This window comes from Artibeus jamaicensis, unplaced genomic scaffold, assembly GCF_021234435.1.
Source record: "Artibeus jamaicensis isolate MK-2021 breed Jamaican fruit bat unplaced genomic scaffold, CSHL_Jam_final contig_384, whole genome shotgun sequence".
In the NCBI taxonomy this organism is placed as follows: domain Eukaryota; kingdom Metazoa; phylum Chordata; class Mammalia; order Chiroptera; family Phyllostomidae; genus Artibeus; species Artibeus jamaicensis.
Window position 1 is genome coordinate 18622016 of NW_026521810.1, and position 12937 is coordinate 18634952.

Below are 12937 nucleotides of genomic sequence, written 5' to 3' on the forward strand. Positions count from 1 at the left end.
ATAGTCCCAGTGTGTTATCACATTGCTCAGAAACACACATATTGGACCAGAAGTCTTCTGGAGATATATTGTAACTTGCTAACCTGTAGGGATGATTTAAATGGGAGGATTTGGGGCACTCAGATGAGTATTTGAGATCCCTTTCTCACTTCTCAGACCATAACTGAAGGAGTGCTACTCACTCCTTCCTAGTAAAGGGACAAATGCCCTGTTTTTACAATTTAGATTAAAAAGTTTTGAAGTAAAATATTTTGAAATTAATGGGTATATATTGGATTCAGTTTCTCTCTGAGAATTCATTAAGTTTCTTAAATTTAGCCTGGGGCTTAACAAGGCCCACAAAAATCTAACACATGACTTTCTCATTTTAGATTCTGTTTGAAAGTAAATAAAAATAAATGAAAGATATAAAACAAAAGCAGTTCCTGGACTTTAAAGACGACTCAGAGATTTCTTTATTTATTACCCATTTCCTCCCCCAATTTCTAAAATCCAATGAACATTTTAACCACTTTTCAAGAAGGTATTCTGTAAAAGTATGCATTTTTAGCATGTTTTTTCAGCAAGAAGCTGTTCTTTTATTAAGTATGCCTTTAAAGAAAGAAAACATTCTTCATATGTCAAGATTAAATGTGTTTATTTGAGTTAGTAGGTACAATGTCATATTAGATACCAGCACTCCAAGCTACACCTATGTATCTGCCTCTAAACCTTCACACATTGTCAGTTTCTGTTCCTCTAACATTCCACCACTGGGCCTCCTATTTCTAGCAAAATCATAGTTTAATTTTTTAAAAAAAAGTAAAAGCAAGATTGATCACTGTATTGTGCTTCCAGTGCCCCCAGAAGGATAATTGTCTCAAATAAATGTTTGTTTTCAGTGAAGGGGAAAAATTGATAGCATGAGCATTAGTAATGACACTACTAGAAGAGAAAGAACAGAATACAGATTAAAAGAAGCATTTTAGGCTGGACGAGTTAGTTTCCCCTTAGTAAAAAATCCACATAGCGTGGATATAACTTCAACGTTAAGTTGTTCCATTGTGGGCCACACACTTAAGCGTATTGGCTAGTACATTTTTGCACTGACACAGAAGCAATACAAGCTTTATGTTCTACCATTACACTTCCAGATTTTTCATTGAATATACCTGCCAACCTAATGATTCTTGCATGCATTAGAATTTGCTCTTGTAGTGTTGTTTATTTTCCCCATCCCTCCCACTCCCATAAACATTGCAGTACGAACTCTTCACCAAATTGTATGAGAATGTTGCAAAGAACAGCTCTGTGCCACCTCAGGACAGGACTTCCCTGTCCCCTGTCCAGGCTTATAGATGGATCAGTAGTATTGATCACATCTCATCTTCATGCAAACAGACTCTGCTCCCATAATTTCCCCATGCCAGAGGCATATGAGTCGGCAGGTATGCATACAAAAAATGAATTTAAAAAGAAAAGGAAAGCAAAAAAGAAAGAAAAAAAGATTTCTTGTTAAAGCCTATCATTCTAGAAGGAATCCATTGCTTTGAATTCACTTAAGGCCTGTACAGGCGAAATGTGTTTCTTCTGAGAACCTCGTCTAACTCGCGTCTGGAATTCTTCAGGCTTTTCTCTCTTCACAAGGGGCTTCTTCTCTGGAGCCTTCATCTTCCAAGACACAACAGGTGAGTTGACAGCTGCTGTCCCATAGACCTTCTGGTATTTGGTTGATGCCACATAGGATGCTTTTACTGTGAGGACGACAGCATTCATCAGGTTTTTCGCTGCCTGGATGAGCGATGTAGCACTGTCCAGCTAGAGTGAGATACACATGGGTTAGTCAAGGCACAACACTCAGAAAATAGTGGTGCAGTTTCACAGTAAAACAATGCTATGTCTGTGCAAGTATACAGCGGTGTCCCAAAGGAGCAAATATTACACAGTAAGGCGAACAAACTACAAATCAGTCACCTATCTTTTCCCATCCCTCTTCCCAAGATAACAAATTTTTAAAAAGGAAATATTCTGTGATGCAAATACACATAAAGTAAAAGCCCTCTTTAGAGCGTGAAGAATTCCAATGTTTACAAAAGGTTTTCAAAGTATAGTACCTCATGTTATTACATTAGGCTGATTGGTAATGGTCTCAATTACTCAAATATTTGAAAAGCACTTAGCAGGCACTGAAAAAAGGGTAAGAGATTCCATTATAATTGTATGGTCCCCAGTGGAAGTATGCCTCTATTTATAGATTTCTCCACCCTGAGTTTAGGATTGGTAAGGATGCAAGCGGCTCATAAGAGGAACACTCATGGGTGTTCTGTATTTTACTTAAGTGTTTATTAAGCTTGAGTATCCATTTAACTATTCCCAGGTCTTGAAAATACCTCCTATAAGAACCTCAATAACTGTGCCAGGTTGGTTTTGGTCAGAGAGCATTCAGTGAGCCCCCTGGGACCATGTGTTAATGAAACACTGACTGAGCACTGTGTGCCAAACACAACTGTCAGAGCCCATTAACTCTCACAACAATCTGTAAAGTGGCAGTTATTGTCATTGCTCCTTCACGATGAGAGGACTGTCACATGCAGAGGTCTCCTAAGTTCTACAGCTTCACACAGCTTAAGTAATGAAGTCCTTACAGACTGTATTACTGCACCATTCTGCCACACTATTGGGCGGGATAACCTCAAAAAGGCTATGACAAGTCACAACTCAGCACAGTAGGTTTAGAAGCTCATCCTCAGACTCTCAGGCCAGGAAATTTTTTTAGGTTACCTCTTTTCTGCTTTTAACTAGTTAGACGATGTGATACCTGCTATTATATTCAACCTTCTTCTTTTCTCACTTCCTGAACCATAGATGCTGACAAGATCAAAACTGCATTTCCCAGACTCCCTTTCAGCCAGACTTCTCTATGCAAACTAGTAATGAGATAGAATTAACAGCGGGACTGAGATTATTATTCCAGCCTCAGGGATGCTTGAGTGACTAAGGAAATGTATCCATTGCAGTTAGATGAGGGATCCAAGGTCATTTCTAAGCAATGTTGTTCCTAGTTTTTGAGATGATTTGTTGTATCATCTGTATAGTCCATCTGATATAGATGGACTATATTTGCATTAGAGGAATTGAGAGCTAGGCCTACAACCTTCTGGGTGCAAAGAGATTAGCAAAGTATTTAAGCTGAGAAACCCCAAACACTGGTATTCCTGTGTCAGGCAACCTGTGCTCACTTTAGCTTCTTGTCATTTCTTGAGATCAAAACATGTCCCAAGTAGTGACCAATGATACTCTGATCTCTGTTCCACATTCATTGTGAAAGCTAAATAAAATTATGCTGATTTAAAAAATATTTTATGACAAACCCAATTCTTTCACCACAGAAAATACCCATACAGTCAGATAATTGGGGGAAAATGAAAGATACTTTCTATGTATGAATTCTTTTCAATGTCATAGAACTGAGGTTCCACCACTAAGAAAAATAAGATTATACTTCAGTATTTACCTGGGCCTCACATTAATACAGAGAAGCACAGTGATTTGTGGATTAGAGCCATGATTCAGCAAACATACCTGACTGCTTTATGAATTAAATCAACCAAATGGATAGAGTAACCACTTACTTTACCACTTCTATTACACTGCACAAGGTACATATACACCAAAATAACTGCTTACCCAAGACTAGTTTATACAGTATAGTTTTCTACAACTAGCTAAGCAAAAGCAAAGTCTAAATTATTCATGTTAATAGAAGAGAAACTAAGCATGGATTAGTACAGTGGTTCTCAAAGTACAGTCTCTGAACTAGTATAGTATCAGCATCACCAAGGAACCTGTTAAAAATGCAACTTCTAAGGCCAATCCCAAACTCTCTGATTTAAAAACTTACAATCCAGGAGATTCTGATACATGATAAAAATTGAGAACCACTGAATTAATGAAACCCAAAGACCATATGACGGCTCATGTCATCCAGTGATTTCAGAGTTTTCACCATGGGTGAATTTGGTAACATCATAGCCAGTGATCAGACTGGATTTTACTTTTTCATCTTTTCCATTTCATTCTCAGGTAGAAGTGTAAATAATGAAGGAAAGAGGTAAGCTAGCAAAGTGTTGGGACAATGAGATCAGTCATGGTTTCTTTAGAAGCTAGATACTGTATCCCTTGTCCAACTGATGGTTTCCTTTAAGTCTGTCAGGTTTCAAAAATAAGTAATATTCATTCATAAAGTTAGTGAATTCTATTGTTTGCTAAGGTAAAGAGAGGGTGAAATGATATAATAGCAAAGACAGTTGTTTTGATTTGCTTCAGAGCAATAAAATTAGTAGAAGTAGAAGAAGGCGTGTCTATTATATTATTAAATGGTTCCCAAAAAGCAAATCTTGGGAGAACTGAGTGGATCCAAAGAGAAGAATTACAAGTAATTTGGAGATTTTTACCACAGATTCCATTTTCAGATAGATGGTGTCTAATTCTGCAGCAAAAATAGGATAGCCTGTCTCTTCTTCAGAATCCCTTTGCTCTCCCAGCCTGAAGCAGGAATCCTGTGAATAAACCTAATACATTGGTCGAGAGTGAGACAGCTCTGAAATATACAGCCAGGTATTTCATTCAAGCCATCTGGTACGGCAAATACTAATTTGTGGCAAGGCAAAGCGAGGAGGTGAAGGACCCGGCCAGATAAGCTTGAACAAATATATTCCTAGACAATAAGCCCAATCTAAAATTAAAAACAAAATTTGACTTTTTCTTAAAACTTGAATTACAAAAAGATATTTTTCTATATGCTCTATACCTACTTTAATAATTGAGATAATTATCAGTCCAATAAAAATTTGTTTTATTTAAAAATAGGTCTTTCGCCCTGGCTGGTGGTGGGCCTGCGAACCAAACAATCGTGGTTCGATTCCCAGTCAGGGCACATGCCTGGGTTGCAGACCAGTTCCCAGCAGGGGACTCACAGGAGGCAACCATACATTGATATTTCTCTCCCTCTCTCCTTCCCTTCACCTCTAAAGATAAATAAAATCTTTAAAAAATAATAAAATAGTAAAAATAGGTCTTTGTTATGCTTTTCCAAAACAGTACTGAGTCTTGGTTTCTGGGTGGCACATATTGCTAAAAAATTCACTTCCTAAAAAAATACATTAAAAAAAGTAAAGCCACATGACCAGGTGATTTTTCAAAATACAAGGTTTTGAGAAACCTATTTAACATAATTGCATTCTATTTTGTGATTTATCCTGTAAGCATGGCATTTTAAAGCAAGACATGCAAATGATTCTGGATAAAGTTTTAATAATAATAACCAACATTAATTGATCCATTAGCAGGTGCTTGGCTTTGCCTTGGTCCTTTTAATTAAATTGCATGATTTAAGTTTCTAAAAACCTTGAAGTGAGGACTTTCATTACCCCCATTCTACAGGTGAACAGACAGAAGCTCAGAGATGTAACATGACTTGACTGTGCAGTAACTGGTAAAGTCCAGAGTACAACCCATACCATCTCTCTGAAGCCCACCATCTGAACCGCTACACTATTTCTTTGAAACATCCTTTAACCTCTGGGGGCTTGTTTTTTCAGTGACTACCTGTCTTTCAAAATGAATGTATTCCAATTATTACCTCTGTCTGGGTGGAGGCCTGTCCTTTAAACCTTGTAACGTCCTGGAAACATCAGGACTACATATGGTGAGAGCCTTCACCTCACCTGGTCTGTGATGTTCAGACTTATCCTCAGAGCCTGAATTCTTTCTAACTGGATCTCTTATCCTGGCTGTGCTCCTGCTCTGGGATCCTCCCTTCCCAGTCTTTCCTGGACTTGAACGTGGCTTGGATTCTCCCTCATGGAGGCAGTGCCTAGAATCTGAGACTTGCAAATTTCTCTTGTACTTGCTTAGATTCTCTGAAGCACATTCATTGTGCAGCTGTAACGATCGTTTGTACCCTTGACTGGAGCTCACCTACCTCACCTACTCTAATTGGTGTTCTGCTATGCCTTTCTCTCTGCTGGTTGTGCTAGCTTATAACAGCCTCAGAAATAGGCCATATCTCAGCTATTCCTCAAGCTCGCCCATGTATATACTGACCAGACTTTTCCACAATAAGAGACTTGTATTTTTCCTACTTAAAGGCCTTACTATTCCTACAGGATGTCCCATTCAGTTCCAATATTTAGTCTAACATAAGCTGCTAATTTTTACCTACCTTTAAAAATAAGAGCCTACATTTACCATGCAGCTTATCCAGTATCACTTTACAAATAAGAGATGAAGAAGGCAAGATTTAAATGCAAGCGGCCTAACTCCAGAGCCCAGGAGCTAACTGTTGCTCCGTGCTGCTTCCCAGAGCTATGTAGAACAGAAGAATCCACAACCCCAAATCTAACAATCTGGGCTAGACTAATCCTCTCTATTCCAGCCCATCCGTGTCTATTGTCCCTAACCACAGAAATTAGGCTTCTTCTAATTCTGTCAATATTCTCAAAATATCAAAGTACTATTTTAATAAAGGCAACAGATGTTTCCTCACATCTTGTTCTATTACAGTCCATGAAAAGCAAAATAAGGGTGGGAAAGCTGTTTTATAGCAGTTTTCGTTTTTTTCTGGACATATTTCTGCCTCTGTTAACACTGTTTTTAACACCACACAGCTTCTAATCTCTCTACACAATTCTCATTTAGTGCATTAAGTGGAAAGAAAAGACTTTCATGAATTGTGAGTCTGCCATTAATTGATATTTGGGCTGCCTAACTCCTTAGGACAAAAGATGAAGAGTGTATAAAAAAAATTTTAACAAAAAAGAATAAAACTGTTATGGATATTCTTGAACAAGTAAAAAAAGAAAGTTTACTCTCTCTGCATGCACACTCTTAAGAAAGGCCACGTGAGGACATCACGAGAAGGTGGCCATCTGCAAGCCAAGCAGGGAGGCCTCCTCAGAAACCCACCCTGCTGGGCCTTAAGCTGGGACTTCTAACCTCCAGAATTGTAAGAAAATAAATTTCTGTTGTTTAAGCTAAAAAAAATAAATGAAGAGTGTTATGAGAAGGAATTAAAATAACTCAAAACTTACAAGATCATCTGAAGCTTTCTGACACTCCATGTGTGAAGGTCCATGCTAGTTATTAAAGATTTTACGAGGGGAAGGGGGAAGAAGGGAGAGAAATAAACCCCCCTTAACCAGCCAGGGCATTAACATGAGTTTTATACCACAAGAGGAGTTCAGTGCCCACAGAAACAATGGTGACTGCATGACTCACACTCTTCTAAATGAAGATGCTAATATAGTTCTTGAAATGCTGAATTCTTATTTACTCTTAAGTCTTTTGCTCCATCTTCCTACCTACTTATTCACACAAGAATCTCTTCAGACTACTAGTGTGTTTCTACTTGGGCCAAATGCTATGATTTAAGGTTGGGTGCACAAACACAGACACATAAAATAAACAGTTCAATGCTCTGTGGTAAGTGCTTTAATAGGATGTAAGGTGCTAAAGGCACAGAGACAATGGGAGCTCTACCTTGAGTCAGATGGAGACAGGATAGGAAAATAAAGCTTCATGGTGGTCATGATATCTAAACACACTTTAATGAATGAAACTAGATAGAAGACTGTTGGTGACTGAATAGTTTAGTAATGAAGGATACTTGTCAAGTTCCTAGCTTGTACAACTGGGTCTATATTGATGCTCTTAACACAGATGATAGAAGAGAGAAGATGAAATGTTATAATGCTAGTTTAACTTTTTTTTTTAAGAGTTTATTTACTTTAGACAGAGGGGAAGGGAGGGAGAAATAGAGGGAGAAAAACATTATTATGTGGTTGCCTCCAGCACACCCCTTACTGGGGACCTAGCCTGTAACCCAGGTATGTGTCCTGACTGGGAATTGAACTAGCGACCGTTTGGATCACAGGCTGGTGCTCAATCCACTGAGCCACACCAACCAGGGTGTTAAATTTAGCTTTATATCTACTGAGTTTCAAGTGTTGGTGTTGCATATAACCATCAAAGTAACAGCTGATATTATGGAATTGAAACTCAGGTAGCTAGATATAAGAAACCACATAGAAGCTCATATTGGTTTCCACCATATTTTCAATAACAGTATTCTGAATACTACAGGCATATAATTTATGTCAATTCTAATTTCTGTTTCCTTTAATATTGTTTAGCATTTTTACAGAGATAAAACAGAATGCTGAAAGAAATATTAAATCTATTATTTTCTTAGGTAAAAAAAAGTCCTCTAAATGTGGTAAAATTCTCTGTTATAATTTTAATATAAAAATCAATATTATTTTAATAATCAAAGATATAACATCATCAAGAAACTCCTCAACCATTTCTTTGACAGACAGCGCTACTTTCTATCTGTTAATTAGCAATTACTCTAGATAATAATGGTGAACTTCCTGGGGCCAACCAGCAATAAAACAAATGCAATTTAGATTTAACAGCTGGTTTTAAAAACACACACATAAAAAAAAAACAGCATAGTCAAACTTGCAAAGTAATGTAAAAGAGGTAGAGGGAAATGCATTGGATTAATTACATAAAACATAGTAAATGGCTTAGGAGAGGGCCAGACATATAATTATAGAAGAGGATTAAAAATTACACTGAGTTCTACACTAATCCATTTAAAATATGCATGTAGAGATAGAGTCATTTCAAGGTTGTATTACTATTTTCAAAAGGCTTATTATCTATGACCAATAATAAACCACAAATGGCAGTTCATGGAAATCTCAGGTGCAAAGCAATCTGTCCTTGGATTTAAAACGCAAGTGCCATGAGGCTACCAGCTGAGGTAAATCTAATACAATTAATCAAATTCATTTGAAGGTTATTTTGAAATATTATAAAACTGAGAAGTTTGCCTTGATTATCTCAAAAAAGCTTAGAATTCTGAGGAGAGGGAATTGAGTCCCATTTAAGCTTACACTATTTTATTTTAATTTTCTCACATCAGAGCTGATAGTGTTACTGATTTTGAGAATGCTAAAACTGTTCTGCAAATATGGATAGAGTCCATTTTAGCCACCTGCAAGATCTTTTAATGGGAATAATTTATTATTTAACAAGAACATGAAGTATTTTTTTATTTCAACTCAAGATGTATTTTTCATTGCTTTTAGAGAGGAAGGAAGAGGGGCAGAGGAGGGGGAGGAAGAGAGAGAGAGATTGGTTGCCTCTCACAGGCTCTTCAACCAATCTGGGGATTGAACCCTCAATCTAGGCATGTGGCCAGTGATCAAACCCACAGCCTTTCCATGCACAGAACAATGCTCCAACATAAAGTATTTTAATGGAACTATGCTATACCTATTCAGGCCTGGGGCAGTGTTCTGGGGGAAGGAAGTTGTGATGGGAGAATTGACAATCAAGTGAAAGCAAACACCTTGAGAAAACGGAAATCTTTCCACTGGTCATTTATTTATATTCAATCAGTTATTTACTCAAAATGAGTCATAAATTGCTTGCAAGGAAAAAAAGACTTTGCAATAAGTCAGCTTTGCTGTTAATGAATGGGAGGTTAGAAACCCAGAGCAGTGGTGCCTATTATCGGACATGAAGAACATTTCATGTTTAAAAAAATCCATGAGGCTTTGAAGAAATATTTGATCTCCTTAGGAACTCTGATACATTTGAAATACCTTGAACTATCTGCCTACTTTTTCCAGAGTCTATATCAATAACACTCTTTAAAAACTCTAGCAAGTGCAGAGTAATAAATTGCTCAGGCAAACAAAGACACAGTGAAAAGGTTCAGCCTAATTGCATCTTTTCCCACTTTATGGATGTTTACACACTTGAAAGAGAGACAATTCCTTTGTGGCAAGTCCTCACTTCAGTGTTCTACTGCACTTTCTCTCCCTCATCAAACATCAACGATGAAGTGAGTTCACAAAGGTGAATTCCTTCCTGTTAAAATAGTGACAGTGGTGAACACAGGCAACAATTTGCCACTCACCCCTGTGGTGGCCATGGCAGACATTACTAATCAATCATGGCACTTTGCTCCCTCAGAGTTTGCTGGGTGGCAGGAATGATAGAACTTATCTCCCTCCTCCAAGATGTCACATTTTAACAGAGTTGTCAAAAACAACTTGGTATGTTACCTAAATATTTTACTTCTATTTCTATATTTAAATTAACTTGTTTAATACCTTTTGTTTTTGTTACTAATTAGATTCACTGGCATATATTTTTATTTCAATGTTGCATATACTCTTTTATACACTTATTATTGACAATATAGTTGCTAATGAATAAAATCATTAAGCAGAAGACACAAGCATTAACATCGTGTAAACCATTTGGGGGGTAATTTTTAATCAGGTGATAAAAATTAGCTGAATATATTAACAAGTATAGTGTCTGAAGTGAAAAATGACTATCAGAGGTGTGCTGTGACTATTATTAAAAAGAAAAAAGGCTGCATCAAGTCTATTAATATCAGAACATTTACCAACCACTATTAACTACTAGTGGTTACTGTGCGGTAACTCCTATAGAACTGGATTAATCCCAGGGGCATTTCCATTTGATTATGGCATCTTGGAAAGCAAATGTTCTACAACTTTAGGTAGTGGCTGAATTATAATAGAATGGAGGCCAAGAGATCTGTTATTTCTCCTGCAGTGATTCCTTGAGTGATGACAGGGAGGCAACTGGCACTCCACCAGCACTGAAGGCCAGTTGTTAGGAAGACTGTATGCAATGGCTCCAGGTGAAGTTGGTGAAGGCCTTAGCATAAAAGCACTGCAATCTCAGTCAGACTAAGAAAAATCTCCCCTAGTTGCTGAGAAATTTACCAGTTAGCCCTTGGGTAACTTTCCCAACTCGACATGCTTTTCTCTTCATTCTTAATTCATTTAGGTAGGTAGGTAGCGGTTCATCCTCAGCCAGCCCACTGATTAACTGTCTTCATTTGCATTTTTCAATTATAGGTGAGTAAACCTTGGGGACTCCTATGAAGGTTTAATTACAGTCAACAAATTTCCTAAATATGGCTAAGGGCCATTTTTTTCTCACCATTAAAGGCAGAACAGTCTTTGTTCAACCCAAACAAGGCATTCTGGCTAAACTTAGAATTCCAGGGAGAAGTAGGAATATTGAGATGTGTTGGCCATTGGAAAGTTATGAATAGGTATTTGTTTATTTAAGAAGTTCCCTCATTTTTCTCTGTTTCTTCTCCCTAATTTTTTTTTACCACACTTAAGGATCTCCTTTCTGGTTTGTCCCCACATGACAACAGAACCATGATAAGCAAATCCAACTGGAGTTCTAACCATAATTGGGAAATATCTCTGGGTAAGAAGACAATCTTTCCGTCACCACCATCTAGGGTTCATACATCGTGACAATTCTTCAAAAGGCTAAAGCCTCTTTTTGCCTTACTTATAGGAGAGGCACCTAGCAGAATATCAGCACCTTTGATTTTTCTATTTCCCCCATTCTCCCTCCCTGAGCAATATCAGCATGACTGGAAGGCAAATCTAGGACAAGCCTTTGTCTAAGAATCCAAGAGAAATACATCTTCGTAAACTGGATGAATGAATCACTCATCAAACCCAACTTTGTAGAAATGTGCTGATAAGTGATGAAGGCTATTTAACACCTTACAAAATAGCACCTATGCTGCAGCATGCAAAGTGCAACCACGGAGTGGAGAACAGAGCACGAGAGTCAAGGACCACATCTTTGGGTGCTGGTTGGTGGAGGACTTTGCCTAGAAAGTAAGCATCATCTGAGATCCCTGGTTTATTATTCCCCATCCTTTCACTTCTCTTCACATTCCACCACAAAGAATTGTGTTGTACGGCATTATTCATATGTTGGGGAAGGTCAACTCCCATTCAGCTCATGCCTCTCTCCTCATCAGGTATGTTGAAAAAGGTGGTCGAAGCCTCCATTGCTACCTGGGTCCTGAATGAGAAGAGTAAAAAAGACCAGAAGAGACCCCTTCACCCAGGGACTGTTTGCTGCCTCTGCTCAGGATCCCAGTTCCTCCTTCTTCACCCTTCGAGTCCTTTTCATTTTCTTCCCTCTGGTAAGATATTGTCACATTTTATGTTCTGTCTATTGTTCTCCATGTAGCTCTCTGTCTTTCACTTCCTTTCTTGTAGCAAATGAAAACCTGGGCTCTGGACTCAAAGCCATAGTTCACACCCTGATTGGACTGATCACTGGCTATGTGATCTTGAGAGAGTTACTTAATCTAGCTCTACCTCAAATGTTTAATCTTTGAAATAAAAAAACATTTATCTAGCCTTTTGGTATTAAATGTGATAATGTCCTTAAAGCCAAGTACTTGGCAAATGGTTGGCCCTTAGTAAATCTTAGCTTTTTATCATCATTGTGATTTATCTTTCCTTAAATCACCATTTCAGTAAAAAAAAAAGTTTTTAAAATTATATTTCCCCATTTCCCACTCTTCCCTTTTACTTTCTCCTTTCAAGCCCTGCCCCCATCAGCATTATGGGTTCTCTCCAACCCTCTTCTTACTGAACCTACTTAGCATCTCGGCTTGCTCTCAGTGCCTGAATATTATGGTTTTAACATGTTAGGGATAAAGGAAGAGAGAAGTTTACAAGGGGAATAGAAAAGCACCAAAAACATCTGTATCTTTTCTAGTTCTACTATATTCTTTACTGAAGGAAAATAGGGATTCAACACGAGAAAAAAAGGGTTTTGTGTAAAAAGTGTGACACCCCAAATATCTAAGAACATGTAGGGCTTATAGGATTGGAGGAAGACTAATAGTAGAAAATCAAGAGAGTTCTACTAGGAGATACAGGGAAGGAAATTTAGCCTGGGAAAAGGATGTTTAAAGGTCTAATTTAAGAGGAATAAAAAGAAATGGTATAAAATATTTTACCCAACAAATTGTAGGGCCCAATTCCAAAAATACAAGCTGTTCACTTTGGCTAAT

At 37.7% G+C, this 12937-nt stretch overlaps 1 protein-coding gene across 4 annotated transcripts in view; it reads right to left on the reverse strand.

Moving 5' to 3' along the window:
• Window positions 1-620: 620 nt before the first annotated feature.
• CTNNA2 (catenin alpha 2) overlaps window positions 621-12937 on the reverse strand; it is a 1098262-nt gene continuing 1085945 nt past the window's right edge. For 3 of the 4 annotated variants that reach the window (XM_053664695.1, XM_053664693.1, XM_053664694.1), the window contains one exon: window positions 621-1797. In XM_053664695.1, the coding sequence (XP_053520670.1) occupies window positions 1510-1797 (288 nt within the window). In that variant the 3' untranslated portion in view covers window positions 621-1509. Of the gene's footprint in view, window positions 1798-4433; window positions 4551-12937 lie in introns of all 4 variants that reach the window. The other variant, XM_053664696.1, reaches the window with a different exon arrangement.